Source organism: Pleurodeles waltl, chromosome 4_1 (genome assembly GCF_031143425.1).
Source record: "Pleurodeles waltl isolate 20211129_DDA chromosome 4_1, aPleWal1.hap1.20221129, whole genome shotgun sequence".
Classification (NCBI taxonomy): Eukaryota; Metazoa; Chordata; class Amphibia; order Caudata; family Salamandridae; genus Pleurodeles; species Pleurodeles waltl.
This window is the reverse complement of record NC_090442.1, coordinates 658,174,265-658,201,161: the sequence shown is the minus strand read 5'-3', so window position 1 is coordinate 658,201,161 and position 26,897 is coordinate 658,174,265. Positions and strand designations below refer to the sequence as shown.

The 26,897-nt window shown below is 43.2% G+C and overlaps 1 protein-coding gene across 2 annotated transcripts in view; it reads right to left on the bottom strand.

The window, feature by feature from the left end:
- N6AMT1 (N-6 adenine-specific DNA methyltransferase 1) overlaps positions 1–26,897 on the bottom strand; it is a 162,267-nt gene that overhangs the window by 80,705 nt on the left and 54,665 nt on the right. For both annotated transcript variants that reach the window (XM_069229125.1, XM_069229124.1), the window contains 2 exons: positions 13,883–13,969; positions 10,199–10,289 (listed from right to left, as the gene is read on the bottom strand). In XM_069229125.1, the coding sequence (XP_069085226.1) occupies positions 10,199–10,289; positions 13,883–13,969 (178 nt within the window). The remainder of the gene's footprint in view (positions 1–10,198; positions 10,290–13,882; positions 13,970–26,897) is intronic.

Genomic DNA, 26,897 nt, shown 5'->3' with positions numbered 1-26,897 from the left:
GCGGAGGCGGCCGGCAGCAGGTCGGTGCGCGGCTTGCACCCCACGGTGAATTTCTGCACGCTCCCAAATACCATTGGTTGGCTCGTTATAGTCGGGCTTCTGTTTAGTAGTTTGTTCATGGCAGAAGTGGCGAGCTTCTTTTCTGGTGTGCGAGTGGCAAAATAATTTTTCGCCGCCACCTGCCCCCAGCTGTTGTTGCCATTGTTGTTGTTTCGATTTTTTGCCAAGCATTAGGGTGACTGCCAAAAAGTTGAAATAGGGAAGATTAATCAGGAGATTGATCACTACAAGATGTTGCCAAAAAACGCAATCTAATCAATTAAGAAATAAGGCACCACTTTTTGGTATCATAAAGGAGAAATCAATGTTTCAGTATTATTTCTTGCATCCTGGAGAGGCCAAGGGTAAAGCAGAAGCTGATTTATCGCCTCTGAGTAACGGACTGGTAAATGAGGGAGCAGAACAGATGGAGAATCTTCATAGCTCTCTTTATAACTCTTTGGGAGACGGGGCTTCATCTAATATTGCATCGCTCACCTCAAGTATTAATCAGTGTTTAATGGAAAAGAGCAGCTCAATGTTGTTCTTCCAGGCTCAGATGCTTTTGGGCTTCAGTGCGAGAGATACATTAGTAACACAAAAGGATGATGGACGGAGTGCTGACAATGCAAACACCCCCCCCCCCCCAGTCACAGATCTGGGTTTAATCCATCGTTCTTTTGCTCACCATGCCACCCCAGTTCAGACCCAGCCATATTCAAATCAGTCTTGACCCTTTTTCTCATGGGAACAGTCCAGCCCAAACTGCCAGGCCAGGTCCTCCCTGGACCGGAAACAAGCATCCTGGGACCGGTTTCAGGGTATCACCCTTCTTCAGCCAGGCTAGCTTGATTCCAGTGGCACAGTGAGCAAGGGACCCACGTCTGGGCATACCCTTCCCACTTAGGGCAACATTAGTAACACAAAAGGATGATGGACAGAGTTCTGACAATGCAAACATTCACCCCCAGTCACAGATCTGGGTTTAATCTATCGTTCTTTTGCTCACCATGCCACCCCAGTTCAGACCCAGCCATATGCAAATCAGTCTTGACCCTTTTTCTCATGGGAACAGTCCAGCCCAAACTGCCAGGCTAGCTTGATTCCAGTGGCACAGTGAGCAAGGGACCCACGTCTGGGCATACCCTTCCCACTTAGGGCAACATTAGTAACACAAAAGGATGATGGACAGAGTGCTGACAATGCAAACACTCACCCCCAGTCACAGATCTGGGTTTTATCCATCGTTCTTTTGCTCACCATGCCACCCCAGTCAAGACTGATTTGCATATGGCTGGGTCCAAACTGGAATGGCATGGGCAGCAAAAAAACAATGGATTTAGGCCCAGATCTCTGTACTGGGGGTGAATGTTTGACATTGTTCAGCATTCCGTCCATCACTTGTTCTTTTTGCATTTGTCGCCCTAAGTGGGAAGGGTATGCCCAGAAGTGGGTCCTGTGCTTCCCATGCCACTGGATTCAAGCTAGCCTGGTTGATGAGGGGTGAAACCCCGAAACCGGTCCCAGGATGCTTGTTTCCAGTCCGGGTAAGATGGCCTGGCAGTTCGGGCTGGACTCTGGACCCTGGGGAACAGGGTCAAGACTGATTTGCATATGGCTGGGTCCAAACTGGAATGGCATGGGCAGCAAAAAAACGATGGATTTAGGCCCAGATCTCTGTACTGGGGGTGAATGTTTGACATAGTTCAGCATTCCGTCCATCACTTGTTCTTTTTGCATTTTTCAGTGCGAGAGATACCAGACTTATCAACAAGAGTCCTGCCTTGGGGATGCCTTGTTGAAATTTGGATATTCTCTCCCCTGATATCACATTGCAAAGCTGGTCCTCCTTCAGCTTCTTCATCTATTATAAATGCTGTGCCACCCTCCCAGAGAAAGAGAAAGTCACTGGAATGTTTTAGTAGTACTCCTAGTAAAAATCTCTCTTCCAGGTCGATTCTTTTGGCAGGTTCTGGTCCAGAGCTGTTGCTAAATCCAGCAGTAAATTCGTCTAGTGACTATGTTTGTTTCTCTAGGATTCTTCAGTGTCTCAAGATAATCCTGTCTTCTATTTTGCGGCTGCTGGAAAAACTGACTGACAGCTCTGATCATATGCTGGTCATCTTAACAATAATTTTGAAAGAGCCTCAAATGAAATGTGAGCGGGTTGATGCTTCTGTTGGAGTGCAGCCTGATTTTGTTAAAATAATCAGTAAATGTGACATAGCAGTGCAAGCTGGTTGTCCAACGTCAAAACTTTTAGCTCCAGTTGATGAGCCTAAATATGGGAATAGTATGCAAGGTTAATATTCATGGTGAGATCGGACCTCCAACCTTGGGCTGGAGCTGCTCTCTCCTGAATAGGACCACTAGAAGTGATAAAAATGACACTTCTCTCTAAACTCTTGTACGTGATGCAGACACTACCTCTACCTCTCCCACCACAAAGTCTAGGGAAAAGACAAGCAATGCTGGAAGCATACATGGGGGTGGGGTGGGAAGCAAGAAAGCACGCATCTCTCAGAAATCAGGCCTATTGGCCAATGAAGAAGGGTGGATTGGGGATCCCACAATTACTCCATTATCAAGCTGCCAAGATTAGATATATGGTGGAATGGTCTAGGCCTATGACTGAGAAGTACTGGTGCTTTATAGATCAGGTGATAGTTAGGATTCATATTTGGAAGATCCCATGGCTTCCAAAGCTGTCCAGACCAGCAGGGGTATATTCATCGCCAGTGCTTCAAACTACAGTGGGAACGTGGGACAGGGTACAGATCATGAAATCATTATCAACATAGCTTTCCCCATTGACACCACAGAGAAGCAACCAGGACTTCCCTTCGGCAATGAACGTGTCCTCGTTAAACACTGGCAAGCTTCAGGTTGCAAAAGAGCGGGGGACTTATTTGAACAAGCTGGGCTCTGGGAATTCGCACAACTATGAGCTGAATTCAGCCTTTCCCCCAATGCCCACTGGAAGTAACCAGCAATTTGTCACTGGCTCACACAGCCTCATGTGAGGCCACATGTGAGCCGCCTGCTCACACCATTCGAACAGCTGTTGCTCACTAGAGACACAGATAGACGCCTGCTATCGGACAGATACACCTTCCTCAATACACCTACACTAAAGACGGCATCACCAGAGCAGAGAAGATGGGGAAAAGAATGCCAGAGGACCTTTAAGCATAAAGAATGGTCTGACATATTGCAGCGAGGGCCAGGCGACGGCGTGTACAGCCGACGGCCTGGAACACTTTATAAAGATAGTGCGTTACTGGCACTACACCCCAACTAGATTGGCCAAGTGGAAACCCAGGGCAAATTACATATGCTGGTGACAGTGAAGGCAGCAAGGGACTTTTACACACATACTTTGGCAATGCTCCTAACTGGGAACATCTTGGCAAGACTTTCTGTCAGACATTGACAAAATGTATGATACAGACATACCACGTTTCCCAAGCTACATCATATTAGGACTGCCCAACACTATGACGTACCTATTGTGATCGGCGCGAGGATAAGCTAGAGCCTTAGCACAGGGCACCGGCTGTCAAGTTATATTGGCACGGTGGGGCACGGACGATGTCCTACCACTTTGAATTGGTGGTGTAAACTGTGGGCTATACTGGGAATGGAGAAATTAACCGCCATGGTAGACCGTGCTCTCCCGCACTTCGATAAGACATGGGGAGCATGTATTAGGTACTTGTCTCAGGAACTTCAGGAGCTTACATGCCTGCAGTACCTAAGGGTTCTGCGCCTCACACAGAAAGACGAATTTTAACCTCCCCCTCCCTGTTTTACAAATACGTAAGAAATACATACTTCCTTCGATCTTTAATGTTAAAATAGGTGCATGATGGACCTCCTCAATTGTTAACGCTGCTAATTCTACACCGTCCCGTGCCCCCCTCCTATGCAGCTCTATGACCAAATGCTTGTTGATTGTATATGCCCGCTGGCCTGTAGATAGAGGCAGAGATGTTGTAATTTATTCTGTATATTGAATACTTTGATGAACAGAGTTATACCATAAAACATATTATTTCCCTTCATACAGACACTTGGTGTCATGTTATGTTGTAGGCGGGGCATGACACTGGAGATCCCGAATAGAAAGGGGCTTAAACAGGACTGTTTACTGGCCTCTCTGCTTTTTTTCAGTATATATGGCGGATTTACCCATTGCGTTGAGTAAGATTGGTGGGGATGCCCCAAAATTAGGTGGTTATTCTTTGGAGACTCTGCTCTATGTAGATGATATTGTTTAATTGGATTTGACCCCTAAAGACATTCAGAAGCTTCTTGATGCTCTATCAACTTACTTGGACGCCCAGTTTCTGAAGGTTAACAGAAATAAGACTAAAGTTATGAGATGCTCTGTAAAAGGTTGCCCGCAGGGTTAAAGGTATAGTTGGTCCTTCAAAAATATGTCTTTAGCGGAAGTAAAATCGTATCCCTACCGGGGCAGAATTATGTCAGTAAATTTGGCAGATAAGGATCATATTGCCCATATTTCAAATAAGGCTTATACCCATGGAAATTCATTAAAATCACTTTATGGGGCAACAGGTTAAATGTATTTTAACTGTATAGAAAATGAAAGTTCCTCCCACTCTTCTTTATGCTGTTGACATTATCAAAGTTAGTAGTTGGCACTTTATGCATAAGGTGGAAGGTAACATTTTGCGTACTAGTTGCACTTTAAATTCCATGGTCTCGGTGGAAGCATTAAGATGAGAATTAGGATTGGTGAGTATCTATATTAGAGGACTAGAAGCTATCTTGAGATGGTATCATTGTATTTTACATGCTAATGCTAATACTTTAAGGCGTTTTATAGCTTTGGACATTATTCTTGATTATGTATGTTCTGGGCCGTTCTTATCTAATGTTCAATTTGCACTGGAGCACTTTACATTGTCAAAATTAGACATTCAGAATATGAGTTATGTTCATCTTAAGTCATTTTTAAAGTGTCATTTGAAGAATTCTTCCATGTTGTATGATATGAAGGTTTGTAACGCCAAGCCTCATTTTGTTAATGTGATTCAATCATGTCTTCTGGCTACCCCTCAGGCATATTTAAACTGGAATTTGGAGCATAGGGTGCTTGAAGGTGTATATTGCTCTTCAGGATTAATTGTTTGCCGGTAGAGGTTATAACCGATGCCTGGTGGGGCATTCCTCGGAAAGAAAGAATTTGTAACCTTTGTCATGCAGATATAGAGACAATCGAGCATGTTATTTTTGTTTGCCCAGTTTTAAGGATATCACAGCGATGTGTGGAAAATATTTTCATTGTTTAGCTCTTTAATGAATTTGTAGTGAATTGTTTTATATAGTGTAGATTTCGATGTAAGATCTAAATCTTTAATAAAAAACCTGAAAACCTGAGTGGTTTGGATCCCACTTTTATATACATTTTCCAGACGGGGGATGTGGATCCACTGTCTAAGGTTTCAGAAGGAGTTTGAGCAAATTAATATATTGTGAAATAGAGGCAATAGGAGAATCAAAGGTCTGGCTCACCAATACTTCCTTCACTGGACGGGACGTGTGGGGAACTATGCAGATGAGAATGTGACGTGTCTCAATATTCAAACAACTTCAGCGGGATAGGCAAAAACAGATAACAGAGGCTCCAGACTGCAAAAAAAATGTAAAATGTTGAGTTGTCAAGGAGGCCTGAAAGACAACTGCAAGATATCAAGGGCCAAAAAGGGTAGAAATTGGGGGCAAACTAACCTTGAGGCCTGGTTGTGTGTGACATCCACAATGGGGTATTCCATACCAGGTAGGAAGGATAAACCAGATAACTGCGTCTAGAAAGCCATGTTATCTGACCGTATATAAACAGGGGGATATAGAAAGAGGCCACTGCGGTCACAGGTGTTCATTCTTGTCAGACCATAGAAGCATTTTGAAAGGGAGTGCCTACCTTCCAACCACCTCAAAAAACAATCTTAAAAAAGATGCTGTCTAGAAAATATACACTGTAAGAGGAGGAATTAAAAACATTTTAGGTAAGCATTCAAATTCTTGTTATTGAGAGAACGCACCTGATATAATAATTTGTATGTTCCCAGATGTCAAACGTAAGGTTTGTCACATCGAACACAGAGCAACAATTACATATCATGTATACATTTTGAAAGTCCTTCAGGAAACTCATCTGGAACTATCAGAGTAATGAAGTCCAGTCTAGCATGCGGTTCAAGCCCGAAATCATGTCCAGACAGACACAGAATCCATTTCAGTTCCTCTTTGTTCAGTAAAGATGTGATGCCACTGCCCCTGTCTGATACTGAGATGACAAAGATAACCTGCCACTGGATTTCATCTTCTGTGTGATTGTACTCCACATAGTGTAATGTTATAATGTTTATACGGTTGGGTGGCTTGAGATAGGTGAGAAAGTGGCCACACGTACTAGTTTGTTTGCATAGCCTTTAAGATTCAGTGTCAGGAGGCAATACCATGCCCTTTTGAGTGAACCTTTTATCAAGCCCGTAGGATAACCTCTTGCAATTAATTTCTAGAATAGAGTACCTGCTTCCTCAATGAAATCATTCCTGAATTTGCAATTTCTTCTAATCCTCAGAAACTGGCTATATCAAAGGGAGTCTCTGAGGGCTGGTGGATAATTACTAGAATAGGATAGTAGTGTGTTCATTTCCATAGATTTTCAAAACCAGTGTACAGTAGGCCTTTTTCCAATTCAATTTTCAAGTCTAAGAATGTTTTGTGACCGCGTTTTGGTTACAAAACATTCACACATACCACTGCGATTCGGTATTAGGAAGGGGCGCCCTCAACACGCCCCTTCTTAATACCGAATGGCAAAACCGAATTGCGATTCAGTAACAGGTTGCAGAATCGCTATTTGGGTTTGGTACATTTCAAAATGCATTTTTACATTTCCAAACGGGCCGATTCCACAAATGGACCCATTTGCGACTTCAAACAGGCTTCGTACGTGTGGCCCAAAATCTCTTCTGAAAAAAAAATGATGAAAAAATCAATGTACTGTCCAATAGGTTCCGTGATGGAACCAGAATCAAACATAATTTGTCTGCTAGGAAGAGGGTCCAAATTCGTGTGCACCTTGGGTAAAGTGTATATCACAGGTGTGCATGAGTTCTTGACACTGAGATAAAGAAATTTGCTCTGTGTCAAGAACCCCTCCTCTTTACCCTCGGTTGTCAAGTTGAAAATCATATTTTGTATTTCTCTAGTGGGATCTGAAGTAAGTTTCAAATAATGGTCTGCATTGGAAAGTTGTTTCAGTATGTCATTCTGATAAAAGTAACCTAGGCATGCCCTTGCAACTGTCTTAGCAGTTGTGCTCCTCAGAAGATTGCCCTCTGGATACTTGCTGGGATGACCCACCTCAACTAAGATATATTTGCTGGTAGGGCCAAAGAAAAAAAGTCACAATTCCAGTTTCACATGCAGTCAAGCACCAAGAGGAGGTGTACATGCTCATTCATTATGCACTGGACATTTTCAACCCAACAGTGATTTGGTGCATACGCCCAAGGCTGTAGAGGTACATGTTTAGCTGCACAGGAAAGATGTGTGCAAACGAAAATAACAACATACCAGAAAAAAGGATAAAAAGAAGAAAAAAATCTAATATTAAGGACATGGAACTTTTGGCAAAGTTTCCAGTTTTTAGAGGCCTGTGAAAACTGGCACAGGATTGAAGACCAATAAAACGTGGAACGATTTAGCAAAATCTTTTTTTGTCTATATATTTTTAATGGTAAGATGCAAAATGTAGATCTTATGACAATGTTTATTTAATCTGTGCAAAGGTCCAAAAGCAGAGTTCCTCAGACTTCGACCAGTAACTAGGATTTGCTCACCTCAGGTTTTCCAATTTTAGGGTGTTAGCCCCACCAATTTTTCGAATTTAGTTGTAAAATGTTCTGCAGACCTGTTTTGTTGGTTTACTGAGCACTGCATTGTTGTTCTTATGCTTTACATTTATCTGCCATTCTAAATGAAGGAGTAAAAGTACTAGTTTAGTCTGGAGTTTTGAAAGGTATGCATTCATCCCAAGGGGTATCATGGTGTTGGAAAAATAACTCTGAATTCAAAAAGACACATCGTAGACGAAAACGCAGATAGGCCAACTAAAAATAATGTTTAAACAGCCAAGTCTTTAGCGCTTTCCTGAAATTCTGGTAGTCACTGGTCTGCCGAGGTAAACCGGCAATGGATTCCATTCCCCAGCAGCCAATAGAGAAAAAGCCTGACTGCCAAGTTTTTGGTGGCAAACGTCTGAAGGAGAAAGGAGGAGTGTATTCTGTCATCTGAATGAATACAATGAATGATACAGGCAAAAAAGAGAATTCATAGCAGAACAGACTGACAAAAGGATAGTTCTATGTATCATTCACATGAACTTGAAAGGAATATAGGCTTTCACTGGCAACCAGTGTAGAGAGGCCAGAACTGGAGCTGTTGTCTCCCATCTTCTGCCTTAGTACAAGTCTTGCTGAATAATTGTGTATAAGTTGGAGTTTATGAATTAAGTGGTTTGTCAATCGAAGACAGACCGAATTGCAATAGGATAGACATGAAGACACAAAGGCATTTATGATGTGGTTCTTGTTGGAGAAGATAAATTGGTATAAAATATCGTTAAGAGAGCGCAGTTGGAAGAAACAGCTCTTGGTCACTACATTAACTTGATCCACCAAAGACATGTCAGAGCCAATACTACCTGTAGGTTTTTCACAGGAGTGGACAGTGCTGGTTTAGACTCAAAGAATGTTGGTCAAAAGAGGAGGAACAGACCAAACACAGAATCTTGGTCCTATGACCTTTCAGATTTAAATGGTTGGCATTTATCCAGCCCTTGACTTTGGTCTATCATGGAAAGCAGCTGTAGCCTCATGCCATCTCCTTTGATCTACAGAGCAATTTTACTGTTTTCAGCAGACAAAAACAGATCAGAACCGCATAACTGGATAAAGTTGGCTAGTGGGACCATATATAGATTGAACAATAGAAGAGGCAAGCTAGATCCCAATGGAACAATCCAAAGTTCTGATAGAACATCTAGACGAAGAGTATGATATCTAAAACTATCTGTTAGATAAAAAACGTGCAGACCAAGAAAGCACAAACTCCCTGAGTCCAATCTCCCAGAGTCTACTGAGGAGGATGTGGTGGTTTATCATATCAAACGCTGCTGATAGGTCTAAAGGAGTAAGAGCAGTGGGTAAATCAAGGTTGGCATAGCAGCGCAGGAAACTGCTGGCAGATACCACAGCCCATTCAGTGCTATAACTAGGGCAAACTTTTGTTGCCGAGACTGTAGCACAGAGTTAATTGCATAAAGTATTGGAGGTGCAAAAATATGTCCATACAAGAACTTTAGACAGAAAGGTAAACATGGAAATGGGCCAATAATTAGCCAACATACTGGGATCTAAATGAGGATTTTGTAGAATGGGAGTGACTAATGCATGTTTGAAATTACTGGAAAACATTCCAGATGATAAAGAAGCTTTATAAATGGCAGGCTAAAGAAAGAAGCACTCAGAGAGCAGCAGCTCATTGTGCAGTTTAATGGGGAGCAGGTCAAAAGATGAACCAGCGCGCTCACTGCTACGAAGAGTCAAAAACAATCTTTGTACAGGGGAGATTGCTCCGTCAGCATGTCTGTAGGTGAGGCAACAAGGATAGGCCAGTCCGGTGACTTACATTCAAGTGCTCCTGAAAGTCTTGAGGAATGGAAGAGAATGTATGAACAAAACAAGCAGAAAATGCATTGCATTTCTCCTCTGAAGTATCTAAAGTTGTAATGATGTAAGGGGTCTGAGCTCATTAACAATGGAGAAAACGTCTTGATTTATATATGTGGCATCGGAATGTTGCTAGAAAGAAAAGTTGCCTTAGCTTTCATTATGGCAGTTTTATATAAGTAATTCAGTTAAGACCATTCTTTCATTAGGGCTAAAATACAGTACAATGAAACAAAATGACAGGAATGGCTGAACATGCCATTGACATGAGTTAAAATAAGAGCAATGAGGATATCTGAATCAGCACTGTAGATGAATATGATATACAGCTTTGCTGCTAAACTGAATGTTACGAATGTATTAATTTGTCAAACAGTCTTGCTTCTCACCAAATCAGTTACTATAGGCTGAATGTGGACTTTGTTGCGCAGCGCAGTCTCTACAGAACAGGCTGTTGCTTCGTTGTTGATGTCAGTGCACCTATAGGAGCAAAATAATGTTTATTATTTCATAGTCACAGTAAGATGGGATAAAAATGTCATAATTCATCAGAAGCACATTTTCAAACCGGATCAGTCAATAAGTACTAAACCAGTAGAGCAACATGCAAAAGTCTGTGTAGGCCACCCCGAACAGACCTTTTAAAAAAGTATCTGCACTTTGAAGTAATACTTGCTCCTCAATTTAATAGTGTTAAATACCAAATCTTTGAAACACTGGCATGCATAATTTCAAAATTGAAGATGTCAAGAGGGCATCTTTAGAATGCTGGGCAGATGTTACTGTCTCTTCCCCTGGTTTGTATCTTGAAGACATGCCATTTTCATGTGCTTAACATCAAAATTTCATTTAAGCTCTTGATTAAATAGGAGCATCTCCGTGGTATTTTTTATAGGATGATATCATAGGGCTCTGGCGAGATCAGGATAGTACCAGAAGGCTTTATCATTTATTAACAACAGATTTCTTATCTGAATTACTTTTCTACTGAGTGTGGCTATATGAAGTACAGGTAATCCAATGTGTATTGGAAATTTATTGTGTCCTAAAGTGTTCTCTTCCAATTGTGTCAAGTTCACAGTGCTTTGAATAAATTATGTCTGTTCTAAATGAAATGTTTACAGACTACCTCTTGTGAAAATGCTGCTCATAACTAAGGCCAGTCACTATTTTATAAGACCCTCAATGTAACTTTTACTATGCCACCTGATCAAGATCCTACTAGCTGGAAAAAATACTTAAGCACTTTGCAATGGTCATCATGGAAGCACTCTTCACTGGCTAGATATTTATCAGAATGTACTGACTATAAACATGTCACTTACAACCTGTTCTACTATCTGTCCTCGCTGTTAGTTAATTGACAGGTGTCTGCAAATATTTTTCTACTGTGTCTTTGAAATCTTCTCAGCACGGGACTGTGCTCTCATACTTCACTGTAGTTTGAATAGCAGCAGTTAAAGCAACAACCAGATAAAACAGTCACATTTCCCATAAACACTGTGAAAATAACACAAGGGACAAGGGCATAATCCTTATATTTGTGTCCTTAATGGTATTGACATTTTCCTTCATGATAGCTAGGAAATTTGTCATTCCTATATGGTCTCCTTGTGCTACTTTTAAGGCACAGTACCCCAAAAAGTCCAAACTTCTGAACTTGCCAGGAAGTTCATATCTGGCAATGAACTAAGACTATTTCTCATGCACATTTTAGAGTTCTTGTGCCTTAGAAGGCAAGAGTCTTTTTATGTCCTCAACTAATACTTTGGGAAGCCAAGCGCTACATGTTCTGACCACTAATTGTCTATGTACATACCTTCTAATAGAAGAGGACTCATATTTATTATTCGAAGCCCAAACCACGAGTCTGTCTGCACAAGTCCCTAAATGTCCAGTGTATAAACTACTGAAATCTCTTGGACATCACAGGGTTGGTATATTGTGCTTTCAAACTATACAGATCCCTACCCTTACTGCCTTGCTTTCTGGCCAAAATAGGATTATTCATGGCTTACTCATTATGCAGATCATTTTGCCTGTGATTTTTTAAATTACAGATTCTGTTTACCTACGGTCATTAAAGCAGAGGACGGTCCCAGCTAGAATTTTAGTTGTGCACTAGAGACATGAAACTGCCACCTAGTATCCTGGATATAATACAGTTTAAGTCCAGGTAAATCAATTCTATGGCACTATACTCCAAACCACTGCACTCTTCGCCAATGCACTCTACAGCACTTTACTAAAAAACAATGCACTGTATGCCAACTACTCTGTACCACTGCACTCTACGTGACTACACAATACTCTACACCATTGCACTCTACGTCACTGTACTCAATTCTACTCTACACCACTGTACTCCACTGCACCTTATGTCACTTTACTCTACACCTCTGCACTCTACCCTGCACCACTCCACTCTACACAATTCACTCTACTCTGAAACAATCTACTCTATGCCACTCTACTCCACCCGGTGCCACTTCACCCTGTGCAACTGCACTATATGCCACTGCAGTCCACTCTATGCCACTCTGCGCTACACCACTGCACTCAATGCCACTCTAATCTATGCCAATAAGTTCTACATCACTTTACTCAAAACCTATGCACTCTATGCCAATCTACTTTATGCCACTTCACTCTAGGCTACTTTACTCCACTCTATGACACTCTATTTTACGACCCTACACTCTGCAATACCCTATGATGCTCTACTCCTTTGAACTCTACTCCACTCTATGCCACTCTATGATGCTACACTACGACACTCTCCACAACTCCCTCTACACCACTCCATGCCACTTTATTTCACTCTTCTCTATGACACACTACTCCACGCCACTCCATTCTACAATATTCTATGTCATTCCATACCACTCTACTACACTACTCCACTCTACGACAATCTACTCTGCTCTATGTCACTCTACAACACAACACTCTGATCCACTCTACACAACAGCCTCTACACCACTCCACTTTACAACACTCGATACCACCTCACTGTACTACACTCTACACCAATCAACTCTAGGACACTCTACTTCACTCTACACCCACTCCCTCAAGACACTCTACTCCCTCCCAACACTCTACGCCACACTACGACAGTCAACTGCACTCTACATCATTCTATGGCACTATACCCACTGAACAACACTCCACACCAGACCACTCTCTCTGACACTACTAACTTTTAGCCATGCTAAACAGCAGCCACGCAGGTGTACAACAAAATATGGTTAAAATACACTGGCAAAGCCAATAGCTCTTGCATAGGCGAGACCTATTGCGTTTGCCAATGCTTGTTTACTGTTGTTTTAATGAAAGCATAGGACCTCAAGTAGGATTTGATCTTACTTCTCTGTCTTCCCAAATTGTATTTTTCTCTGGGAACATGACCCACATCGATTTTTATTAGAAAACAGTGAAGTGTTTCATAAATGAAAGGTGCCAAAGCAACTTTGGAGTCTGGTTGAAAGAAAGAAGTATTACACTTTACCGTAATCTCAGTCAGTGCTGACCTTGGGTTTGACAACTCATTGAATGAAGATTGTGTAGTTTATTGTGTCACTTATGGAGGGATTTTTATTTTCGTCACTATAAAGGACTCGTATCTATAGTTGGTGTTCTTTAAACCCAATGTTATGAAGAGTAATAACAAAGGCATGTAACATACTACAAATTAAACATTTCACCCAGAATTAAGGCACAAGCAGAAGTATCTCATTAGCGACACCCTGATTTATTTGCTACTGGGGTTCCCAGTAAGGTAACTGAGTAATATCATGATTTATATGCTGGGTGACAAAAACTGTGCCTGTCAGTCTAGTTTTCCTTTAATAGCCTTACTTTATATTCCACCTGTCCCTGACTGAATCAACACAGTGATAGGAGACAGTTTCTGGTCTACTAACTGAGACCCGGTGTTATGATGGCAACCAAAGGGCAATTGTAGACGTATAACATACATTTAAAAACAGAAATATAGTTGTGCACTGGACCTTTGACCATACACTCTTATTGCATTTTGAAACAAGGCACAGCCATTCAGTAGGACTTACAGATATAATGCGTTGGGCCCAACAACTGTAGCTAGAAAGGTAGACACCAGACCTGATCCTGATCCAACTTCAAGACAAATTTCAACACTAAAAATAGAATCAAAATGTTGTTAGACCAGACAATAGTACACATTCTAAGTGGTTCACTTTAGCATTTAACTTTAAAAAAGCATTTCTAATCACTTTGGAACTACAAGGCAACAAATGGCAGCTTCAGCTGTATCTGGGCATGCAGAAATGTGTATGCAATACAATAGAATAGCAAAGAGAGTGTCCCAGAAAACTTTGCCTTTCAAGAAACAATAGTTTTAAAAGGCACAATGCCATTAGAATGTAGAGATACTGAACAGATTTAAAATGATATAAATAAGACTTCTGACTTTTCATTTAAAAATAGTTTTGCGGTTTGTGTTTTTCAGTATTTATGGAACTATCCCACAGTAAATGAAAAAGTGAAGCATGTCTGTGTTTGAGGTCAATGTGAGCCCATTGTAGAAGGCTGGCTCTGTATATACCCTACCAAAATGAGGTGTAGTGTGCACAGAGTCCAGGGGTTCCCCAGAAGCTAAAGTAGATAATACTAATGCTCTCTTTTGTGGTAGTGTGGTCAAGCCGTTAGACTTATCAGAGGGTAGTGCAAAGCATTTGATGTTCACATACAGTCAAGAAATGAGGCACACACTTGAGTAACTCCAGGCTAATTGATTTTATATAGCAAAAATATATTTTGTTAGTTTAATACTAGATCCAGAAGAACTTTGTTGCAGTTAAGTACAGTTGCAAGTAGGTATCAAGCATATATATCAAATGTAATTTGTATGGTTTCAGCAGCTAAAGCAGTTTACAAGTAAGTAGCAATTTTCTATTTCAAAAGTTGACACAATGACATTTTTCATAGTAACCAATGCTGTCATAGTGGAGGAAAAGTATTAGTAAGTTTTGAAGGTAAGTACTCATCTTACAGTTCCAGTCTCTGGGAATTAGGATGTCCACCGGTCAAAGGTCAAGTTGACTCCAAACATGCATCACAAGCAACACAGGGCCAGCTGGGTGCAGAGGTCAAAGTTGATGTTGGGTTTAGAATGGGATCCTATGGAGAAGGGGGGCACTCGGAAAAGATCTGCTGGCAGGTAAGTACCCGCGTCCTCTGGGAGCAGACCTGGGGGTGTAGAAGAGCACTGGGGGCCATAGGTCTACAAAAACACACACCCTTGTAGTGAATCCTAGTTTGTTTTAACGGGATAACAGGAGTTAGCTTAGCCGTAGGCTTGTAAACTCGTGCCCCCGTCACCTAGTGACTTTTAACCTACTTAGCTTGCTCTGTCTTAGTCCATTTAATTATTTATTTCCTTTAAGATGGCGGCCTTGTTTATAGTTAGGCCACTTGTTATGAGTCTTATTATCGGTGTCACTGCGCCAAGGCGTCAAGATCAAGCACGAAAGACAAACAAACAGTAGATGTTCACACTTAGGGATTTTCCCTCCCTATACTTTCGAGGGATTGTTGATATTAATTGCCGTCCCAAGCATGCCTGTTATCTATTGTTTTGAATTACACCTACGTCAGGGGACCTTGTAGATCTGTATAAATACATCACACTTTAGACAGATAATCAGAGGGATTCCGACCAGAGGGCATCGCCACCATCGCTGATATCGATGCTGCAGTCGTCTTGACGCTGACCCAGTCTTCGTGTCCCTACGGAGTCTGAGATAGAGACCTCATTCCAAGGTAACGAGGGTTGGGGGCTCCTCTCATGGACCTTGCTTGGGCAGATTAGGTATAGCAAACCCAGCTCTCCTTTAGGTAGGAGGTTAGGCCTATTCTCATTAGGGTATTAGGGCATATTCCATCTCATATATATATATATATACTTCTTTCATATATTGCAAAAATGGTGGGGGTCTTTATAACCATGACTCTCTTCTTCACAATACTGTTTCTTGGTATATTCATTATCCTAATCATTGCAGTTCATGCAACTTATCGCAAATTGCAGTTATGTTAAATAAAAACTATTATAACTTCACTGCATCTGTGTCATTGCCTTTGTTTGTATGAGACATAATAGATCTGTGAGAAAAGGGTAATTTCCGTTTAACCACGACAACCCTGAGATATCTTACTTTGAGTCCATGCGTAAGCGACTGCTACAAATCACATTTTACTATTGTGTGTCTGGTGAGGTACTGCTAGTGAGCCGGTAAGGTTTGGACAACAGTTACAACTAGTTGTAGGAAGAGATTTAGTCACCTACAAACGAAAAGTACTGTCATCCTGAGACCAGCAGTCTTGCTCAGAGCAAGAGTCCAAACTACGACACCCACAGCGGCACAGGGGCGGCCGGGTGCAGGGTGCAAACAGAGAGCTGGGTGCCCAATGCTTTTCAATAGGGGGACCATGGGGAGTCACAAAAGATGCTGCAGGCTGGGTCCAGGGGGTCGGTTCCGGGAAACCAAAGGATGGACAGGCAGGGTAGGTGCCCACTGGACGTTGCTGGGCCATTGTCGGATTCCCCAAGGCCAAAAGGCTGCGGGTGCAGGGTTCTCCTTGGGCATTGGGAATCTTGGGCTTTGTCTTGGGGGGGCAGGCATCTCCTCTAGCTAGAGTGCCCTGGGGAACTGTAACAGGAGACCTGAGCCTTTGAGGCTCACAGTCAAGTGTTACAGTTCTTGGAGGGGAAGCACCTCCACCCAGAGCAGGCTTTGTTCCAGACCCCAGAGAGCCCAAAAGCTCACACCCCAAGGGGGCAGAAACTTGTCTGTTAGTGGCAGACTGGCACAGACTAGTCAGTCCTGCACTAAAGAGTTGGGTAAAGTGCAGGAGGGATCTCCAAGATGCCCCCTCTGTGCATTGTGCAATAAATTCAATACTGGCATCAGTGTGGGTTTATTGTGCTGAGAAGTGTGATACCAAACTTCCTAGCCTTCAGTGAAGCCATCAAGGAGCTGTGGAGTTCGTAATGACATACTCCCAGCCCATGTACCTAATATGGCCACACTGCTCTTACAATATCTAAAAATGGACTTAGACACTATAGGGGCATATTGCTCATGCAGCTATGCCCTCACCTATGGTTTAGTGCACCCTGCCTTAGGGCTGTAAGGCCTGCTTGAGGGGTGACATTCCTATGCCACAGGAAGTGGTGAGTGGGGTGCCATGTTGACTTTGCCCTCTTCTCCCTACCAGCACACACAATCTGCAATGGCAGTGTGCATGTGCTTGGCAAGGGGCCACTTGGGTTAGCACAATACATGCTGCATCCCTTAGGGACCCTCCCTGGCCACAGAGCCCTTGGTACTACTGGTACCTTTTACAAGAGATTTAGCTGTATGCCAGGGGTGTGCCAATTGTGGAACAAATGGTACAGTTTAGGGAAAGAACACTGGTGCTGGGGCATGGTTAGCAGGATCCCAGCACACACACAGTCAAGTTAGCTTCAATACCAGGCAGAAAGTGTGTGGGGGGTAGCCATGTCAAAAGGGGCACTTTCCTACACCCATTACTTGTAAAATAGTTTCTTGCAAGCGGAAAAGATTCATGGAAAAATAACCAATAATACCATATTACCAGTCACAGCAAGTATTTTATATTACATGTCACTGTAAATACCTAGACATTACTTACATCTCTTTTCCACAAAATGATTTTATATGTACTAAGATGTTTTCACAATTTCTAAGCTATTTTATCACATCAGAATTGTTTCTCTGTACACATTTTTTCACCAGAGACATACTGATATGAAGAAAAGTATTAGATACTTTTAATAGAATAGGAACCATAAAAAATATAAAGGGCTACTAAACAAAGATAAACTTCAGACACTACAACCTCGGAGTCTATATCATAAACAAGCTTTACTGGTAGCAACCCACCTTTGAAACATTTCTGCCTGTTCCCAAATTTCATCACACTTGTATTGAGACCACATCTTTCTCTTAGCTAATTGCCGGGCAAATTCTTGAACTATTTTCTCCTGTCTGAGTGCATGTCTTTTTCCCCCCTCAAGAAACTGATAATGTAGCTCATTTGCAGAACTGCTAAGGTATCCATCTTGCCATCTTTGGTTCCCTGTGCTAGTGACCGAACACCCGACCACAAGGTATTAGTGTGCTTTATAGGCCTACAGTTATCCTCAGTACATAATCCAGTATTCAATCGTTTACTAAAGGATGTGTGGTCGTAATTATATAGGTGAGAGCTGCTGGAAATGTGTCCTTTCTGCTAGGTCACCGCCATTGTTTTGCCTTTTTGCTAAACCCTATTTTTGCTGGCTATAGAACTCTGTGCATTTTACCTCTGCTAACAAGAGGTAACATGCTGGTTCTCCTTCTATCAACATGGTGATATTGGTATACTCCTGAATGGCATATTTAACTTACCTATAAATCCTGAGTACATGGTACCTATAGCTTACCAGGGGCCTGTCAATCAACCAATCAATCAATCATAGCATTTGTATGGCGATACACTATCACCTCTAAGTGTATCTGGGTGCTGAGGGTGCTGTGTCTCTATTGAAAAGTCTCATCTTGAGTGTCCTCCTGAAGTCTGCCAGGGAGGGAGCTGTTTGGAGGTGGAGTGGCAGGCTGGTCCAGGACTTAGCTGCTGTGTAGGAGAAGGAGCGGGTGATGCAGTCTGAGGGGGGTGCGAGGTTAAGCTAGGCAGAGCATAGTTGTCTTGCTGGGACCTAGGTTGTGGAGAGCTTGAATTGGGTTTTGAATTGGCATCTCTTCTTGACGGGAAGCCAGTGGAGGTTCTTAAGGTGTGGGGTGATGCTTGAACTCTTAGGGAGGTTGAGAATGAGTCTGGCTGCGGTCTTCTGTAGAGTCTGTAGACTTTTAAATAGCTGGGAGGACACTCCGGCATAGAGAGTGTTACCATAGTCAGGACAGCTGGTGACCAGGGCGTGCATGACGGTCTTTCTGGTGTCGGTAGGGTTCCATCTGGAGACTCGGCAGAGCATACGGAGGATGTAGAAGCTGGAGGAGGCGACTGAGTTTACTTGTCGATTCATGGATAGTTGGCAGTTGAGGATGATGCTGAGGTTTCATTCGTGGTCTGAGGGACAGGGTGTTGGTCAGAGTTCTGCTGGCCACTAGCTGAGGACCTACATGGAGCTGTTCTTCCCAAAGACCATTTTGCCGGTGTTTTGTTTGAGGCATCTGATTTTCATCCATGTTGCTACGTTGGTCATGTTGTTGCACAACCTGGCTTTGGTGTTGTGGGGGTCTTTGGAGAGCGAGAGGATTAGATGAGTGTCATCGGCGTAGGAGACTATATTGAGTTTGTAGGATCTGATGATGTCTGCGAGGGGGGTCATATTGATTTTGAGCAGGGTGGGGCTGAGGGAGGATCCTTGGGTACGCCACATGTGATGTTCTTGGGTGCAGAAGTGAAGAGAGGAAGGCGGATGCGGTCTGAGAGGAAAGAAGCAACCCACTTAGGGGTATTTTGTTGAATGCATATGTTGTGGAGTCTGTTGAGGATAGTGTGATGAGAGACTGTATCAAACGTCACGGAGAGATCCGTAGGATTAGAGCTGCTGACTCCCCTCGGTCGAGGATGGTCCTGATAATGTCTGTGGCGGCAATCAGTGGGGTCTCCATGCTGTGGTTGGCTCGGAATCCTGATCGTGAGGTGTTGAGAAGGTGGTTTCATTTGAGGTAGTAGGTGAGCTGTTGGTTGATGGCTTTTTCTAGTGCTTTGGTCCGGAAGAGGAGCAGGGAGCTCAGTCTGTAGTTTTTGAAGTTGCTGGGGTCAGCAGAGGGTTTCTTTGGGAGGAGTCTGGCCTCTGTGTGCTTCTACTCATCCGGGAAGGTTGCCGTGGAGATGGAGGTGTTGAGGAAGCAAGTTAATTCCATGCTCATAGTGTTGGCTCCAAGGTTGGAGAGCCAGTGGGGGCAGGGGTCAGTGGGTACCCTAGAGTGGATGGATGACATGATGGCTGCGGTGGTATGTGAGGTAATCGGGAACCAGGAGGTTATTGTGTGGCTGGCGTTTCCTGTTTGAGAGATGTTGTCTTGGTTGGAGGTGGAGGGTTGGTGGTCGAAATTGTTGTATATGGTGGTGATCTTGCTGTAGAAGTAGTCTGAGAGAGTGTTGCAGAGTTCCTAGGATGGGTGGAAGGTGGTCTCTGTGGCTATTGGGTTAGAGAATTCTTTGATGATTCTGAAGAGTTCTTTTGTGTGGTTGGCTTCGGTGTCAATGTGGGCAGTGAGTGCTGCCCTCTTTGCTGCCTTTATGTAGTGGTAGTAGTTTTTGAGGGCTGCGCCTAGTTGGCAGTTCTGTCAGAGGGGTCCTTGGTCATGCGCCATTGTTTCTCGAGTCGGTGGCAGTCGTGTTTGGATTTCCTAAGCTCCGGAGTGTACCATCTTGCTGGCTTGGAGGTGTTGTTGGTTATAGCTGGTTTCAACGGAGCGACTCTGTCCGCGAATTTGGTGGTCACCAGGTGGTGAAGTTTTGGATGGCCTCATTGAGATCTGCTGTGGGCTTGGGTTGTGTCGGTGCTTACGGGCGGTCCCATAGGGTCTCGGTTACCTTGCCTCAGCTTCGGTGGGCCTGCTTTGTGGGCCTTGCCCCACCTTCAGTGGGCCTGTAAGTTGAATGTCACTAGTGGGCTGCAGCATATATTGTGCCATCCAATGCAATAACGGGACAAACAGGACTGCAGGCCTGCCCAGGCCTGCCCAGGTCTGCCTGGTGCAAGGGGGCCCTGTCTTGTTCATGCTCATAGTTTGGGATTTAAAAAAAATCAAGTGAAATTGTCTGGGTCCTGTTATCCAAAGAACTCGATGGACCAGTGCAAGACCTTACCATAGATGCCTGATTCATACAGCCTAGGGATCAGAATAGAATGGGAGACTATGTCAAAAGCAGCTGATAGATCGAGTGATACCAGCATTGTTGGAGTGGTACCCTCCAGTAAAAGTATAATATAATCAACTACAGCAACCAATGCGGTCTCCATACTGTGGAAAGCCCTAAAGCCAGATTGAGAGGGGTCCAGTAAGTTGTGGTCCTCTAAATAAGATGCAAGTTTATTCACAAGACCCCTAAAACCTTACCTAGAAGGGGAGGCATAAGATGGACTGATAATTGGCCAAGTCGTTGGGATCTGCATTGATTTTCTTTAGAATGGGGGTAACGTGTGCAGATTTCCAATCTCATGGCAGCTTCGCTGAGTCTAGGGATAGATAAGAGATGTGATATACAGCGTTAGTGTGGCTGAAAGACTGGCCATAATATGGGGGATACACTGGTCCAAAGGGGAACCCGATTTAGCTTTGTCTAGCATCTCCTGCACCTAATCTTGGGAGACAGCCACAAACGTCTCCAATAATGCACAGGAATTTGAAGGAGAGTTATGACTGTATAAGTCGGAAGCTTCTGGAGATGGAATAGGGAAGTTGTGATACATTTTAATGTTTTCCCCCTCAAAATGATCAGCTAGGGAATCACACAATCCTTGTGAAACAGGACTAGCAGTGTTACAGGCCTATGGTTTGGTGAATTCATCAAACTCCCTAAAATGTTTTTTAGTAGAATTGCCAGCCTGGTCAATCCTATTAATTGCATAAAGTCTGCGCACTTCTCTAATTTTTCTATGATAATTTGTAAGCATTTTTACCAGAGGGGGATTTGGTCAGATGCCAACTCCTTTCCAGTTTTGTACTGGTTGTTTTTCTGGTCCTCAATACCTCAGAGTACAGAGGAACATGAGGTCAGGAGGAGTTGGAAGCACCATATTCAGGGGGAGCAAATGTATCAAAGGCATGTGTAAGAGAGTTATGGTACACTATTAAGGCAATATCATCATCATCAAATACTTTATTGGGTATTCTTTCACAATAAAAGTACAAGAGAAGCACATATATATGTAGCGTTCATAAAATGGAAACATTTTTTACAAAGTTGATAGAAACATAAAAAGCTTGACAGCCAAGTCCATCAGATAAAATAATTCAGCTCGGTCAAAACGTAAGGTCAATTGTGAGCTAAAAAATACTGTTTCCTAGAACCAAACCAAAAAAGAGGGCCATCAATACAGATAAAGCAAAATCATAAAATATCACAAAACAAACTAACCATACATAATAGGAGTAATACAAATCTCAACATCAATACAAAAAAACAGAAAAAAACAATAACACAATAAAAATATAAGCAATCTTGTATACTGTCTATTTAAGATCTTCAGTATTGCCTGATTAGGATCTAATGCACCAACTCCAATGCAAATATTTGGATACTGCCCATACAATCGACTGTCTGGCCATAATGCTGTGATAATGTCTACAACCAAACTGTTTACACATGGGAATAATCCGAAATTTTCAGGGACGCACATAGGAGGGGCAAAAGAAAACAAAATGAGCCAAGGTTTCCTCAGCCTGCTGACATATTGGACATATAGAGCTCACACAGCATCGGGATGCCATTTCACTTGGAGCGACTGTAGTTGGAGAGTGCCTTAACGGAATTTACAATATATACTCTTAGCAGCTGTCTGAGTTATATAACTTAAAAAAGGCTCAAAGGCCATAATACCCTTAAAATCGAAAAAGTTATCTGCAAGAAATCCCTCTGAAACATTGCTAATTTATTTGACATGCATGTACTCCTAAAAAGCTTTCTTAAGAGAAGATCTAGAAAGCTGTTTTATGGTAGTGGAAGAAGACCAAAATTCACTAGACCAATCTTAAATAACAGATTTTTAATATAATAAAGACATTTGATTTTACCAGTCATTTCATGGTCAGCTCCATCCTGGAAAGAGCTATAAAAATCCTTGCTGAGGAGTATTTAAGCCTTTGCCAAAACAAAAGTGGTCTAAGTTGGGCTTTTTAAACAATCGGCTCTAGGACAGGTCCCGGGATCAGCAGAGTATTTATTAGGAGGTTAGTAAGAGCTAAATTAGCATTGCCCCATACTTCAGCCCCATACAATGCGCTGCCCTCAGCCTTAGCTCTATATACTTTCAAGGCGGACCTACAAGGATATCTGTCTGGTTCGAGAGGCCCTGTACAGTTTTAAGATGGCAGTAGAGCGCTAAGTAAGATTCAGACTACTTCTCTCAACCGGAGACAACCAAGATATCGATTTAGTTAGCTTGATCCCCAAGTAGATGAACTCACTGACCCTATCTAGTGGTCTGCCATCCAGAGTTAGAGAACCCATAAAGACTTAAGCAGGCTGATAACCATAAACTTTGACTTAGAGTGGTTAATAACCAACCCTCACTCGCTGCAAAAAGCAGTGTCCACTAGGGATTGGAGGCCACTCAGGATTTTCTATCTCAAAGGGGTATCTTCAACAAATAGCAAAAGGGGAATCTTACAACCAGTGAGTCAAGGCACGTCGTTCAGGTAATCTTCTAAAAATTGTGCCACATCATTCAGATAAAAGAAAAATAGGGTTGGGCTAGGACACATCCCAGACGCACTCCATTTTGGATGGGTATCCGATCAGGGAGTTCCCCACCCCCTCCATATCTAACTAGGCGTATATGTTCTCATGTAAATTAATCAAAACTTCCAAGATGTTATGTGGGAGCCCTTTAGTTTTAAGGGCCTCCCAGAGCTTTCCACGTGGAACGAGGTCAAATGCAGACTTTAAGTCTACAGATACCAACTATAGGTGGTACAAAAAAATCGTTTGTCTGCTGACTGAGGTGTTACCAACTTAGATGAGAAGCACGGCTTTTCATGACTATTGTTTTTTTACAACTTTTTTATGATTAATGAATGAAGTGTAAGCGCAATTATTTGTCCCATGAGAGATTTTAGCTGCAAAAGATGGATTAACTAAGGGCCTTATTACGAGTCTGGCGGTCCAAGGACTGCCAGACTCGCAGGTATGGTCAGACAGCCTCACTCCAGGAGGTCTGACAGCCACATTACGACCCTGGTGGTCGGACTGCCAGGGGACTCCCACCAACATGGTTCCCAATGGGCTGACAGAGGTCGGACTTGTGGTGAACCACGGCGGCGCTGAACTCAGAGCAGTCATGCTGATCACAACTCCTGTTTCGGCCAGCCATTCATTGGCAGGGACCCCACCATGGTAAGACTGGACCAGGGGGCCCCTGCACTGTCCATGTCAGGGGCAGTGCAGCCCCCCCCCCCCCTTCCCAGCACCCTCGGAATGCGCACTGTCTGCCAAGGGTGCTGTTGTGCTACGGTATTGGCCTCAGCTCTCGTAAAGACCAATACAGTAGCACAGGTCCCACCAGTCTGAATGGTGGGAACGTTGTAATACGATGATCCCACTGGCCAGCCGGGTGGGAAAATCGTAATATGGTGGGGGTAATGCAGCAGAGGTGACTGTTGCCTCATCCCCAAGAGTTTGGCAGTTGGCTTGTCCAACTGCCAAACTCATAATGAGCCCCTAAAGCTTTAAGCTCTTCGATTTCTGTGAACATTAAGTTAATCTTAGACCTCAAATCCCCTACCTCTGTTTGGAGAGTTTGTAGGATGCAGACTATTTCAAAAGAGCCTGATTCCCGAACTATGTTTTCAAGCAGAACAGCTGGGTTCAATCTGGATGAGTGCAGGACAGAAGGAGGGAGAGCATCAGCTCCCTTTGGGAATAAAACAAAAACCTGAGTAGGGCTCGCAAGGGGCAGAGATCTATTTACAAAGTTTGTCAAAGGAGAAAGGGGCACAGATACAGTGTCTATGGATACAGTTTGCTGTGTAGTGGTTATTACATCGCTGTCACATCCGGGAACCTTTGTTGGGTCCACATCTGAGGCTGAGTTTGAAGTTGAGGGAACATGTGAGTCCAGATTGCGTTACTCTTCCATTTTCTTAGGAATATGGATGGTACTTTCTTCAGAGAATGTCTTGATAGAGAGTTGGTATGGTCAATGCCACCCAGGAGATTATCTACTTCTCCAAATAGGTTATCAATGTTATTAATAGTTAGACTGTCTGATGGATGGTCATGTCGCGGGCTCGTAGCCAGTTTGTGTTTTTTTACCCTTTTTTCCTGTAAAGACTTGGTCCCTGTTGGGTTTAACCAGTGCATCCAAAAGTGTTGAAGGCTTTGTTTACCCCAATCCCCTGGGCCCCAGAAGATGGTCTCTGGTACTAGCTGCACCTGGAGAGCTGCAGCAGCGCTATATAGTGTGTTACATCGTCCCGCAGCGCGGGTTAAAAGGTGTCCAAAAGTGTTGAGGGCTTTCTTTACCACAATCCCTTTGGCCCCGGGGAGGCGGTCCCTGGTACAAGCTGCAGTGGCGCTATATAGGGCAGCCCATCGTCCCACAGTGTGGGTTAACCAACGCATCCAAAAGTGTTGAGGTCTTCAATTACCACAATCCCCTTGGCGCCAGGAGGCAGTCCCTGGTACAAGCTGCATATAGGGAGCTGCAGCAGCGCTATATAGCGTGTTCCATCGTCCTGCAGGAGGGGTTCACCAAACCATCCAAAAGTGTTGAGGACTTAGTTTACCAGAATCCCCTGGGCCCCAGGAGGCGGTACTGGGACAAGCCGAACTTGGGGAGCTACAGCAACACTATAAAGTGCGATCCATCATTCCTCAGCATGGGACGCGTGCGGGCCGTGCTCAGGTGAAGCCTGGGCCAAGGACGGGCCTGTCCTGTGCCCATCAGTGCCATGAAGAAGCAGGGACGGGCCACCCCCTTGACTCTTCTGGAAGGGCAAATGTCTGCTCGGGGTAAGCTATATTGGCTGCCTTTTGCTCAAAGTATCATAGTCTAATACGCTGTAACACCTCTCACTTCTTGAGCAATTGGCTTGGTCCTCTAACTGAGGATGTGACATCTTATCAGCTGACTTTCTTGGGTATTTGTGCCTTTGGTCCCACTCTGAAAAGTTTTTAGTTAATGGCAATGACCTGGTAAATCCTGATCGATGCTGCCTTTGGTAGAGTAGTCATTTTGCCTTATTATGGGGACACACGTTAAGGCAATTTCTATATCATCACTATGCTTTATCGCTGGTGAATGAAAGGCAGTTAAAAAGGAGAGGGGTGTAACTCGTTTCCACTGTCTTGAAGTTCTTCTGCTCATCCAGCTGCTCTCGAAAAATGAAAGCTGATGGCATAATGATTGGTCCAGACAAGAGAATGAGGGGATCTACATTTAAGAACTGAAAGTTGGTGAACAAGAGATCTAAAGTATGGCCAGAGACCTTCTGCTGTAGCCTTAACAATTTAAGGTGAGGAAATATACAGATTACATGTGTATCTGAGGTATCTTCCCAGTGGTAATTAAAATCACCGCCAGAAGCAAATTATTTGTGGCAAGCACATCTGGAACTAAACATTCTACCAATGTATGACTGAAAATTTTCTTAAAGCCTGGAGGGTGATAGACCGAAGCACCCTTCCAGAAATCACCAGGGGGGGGGTCTCCATTTGAAAAACTCAAATCTCCAATTCGTCAGAGAGAAAGGTGTCAATAAGACAAATATAAATTTTCCCAATCCCCATTCCCTTCTACTCTAAAGGCACTATTACCCATCTAAGAGAGATCTGCGATCCATTGCAGTCTTATTGTTTTCGTCATGTTATAAGATATCAGCTCTGTGCTCCCTTATCCTGATGTATGGTTGGTTTATCGTGTGTTCATTTATCCCCATGTATGGTTAATCATGCGTTCCCTTATCCCTATGTATGGTTATGGTTACTTCCGGAAACTCAGAGGAGAGAAATTTCAGACACGGTTTCCAGCACTTTGCAAAGTCACTCCCTTTTAGCTCAATTGCCAAAGAGATTTTTTCCATACACATTAGGCCCCATATTTTACATAACCATTGTCGGTGGTTCGGTATGTTGGCAGTTCCCCTTGTGCCCAGGATCACTTGTTAAGCCACACGCATGGAAATCGTCATCAGCTTAATCCTCAGTGATTACAGAGGGAAGGAAACATTATCCTCAACCCAAAGAACTATGCATGTTGGTAGATTCAGTATGTTGTTATTGAATATTGCATCTAATATCTTGTTCCAGTACTTAGTAAGTTTAGGACATGGCTAGAGCAGG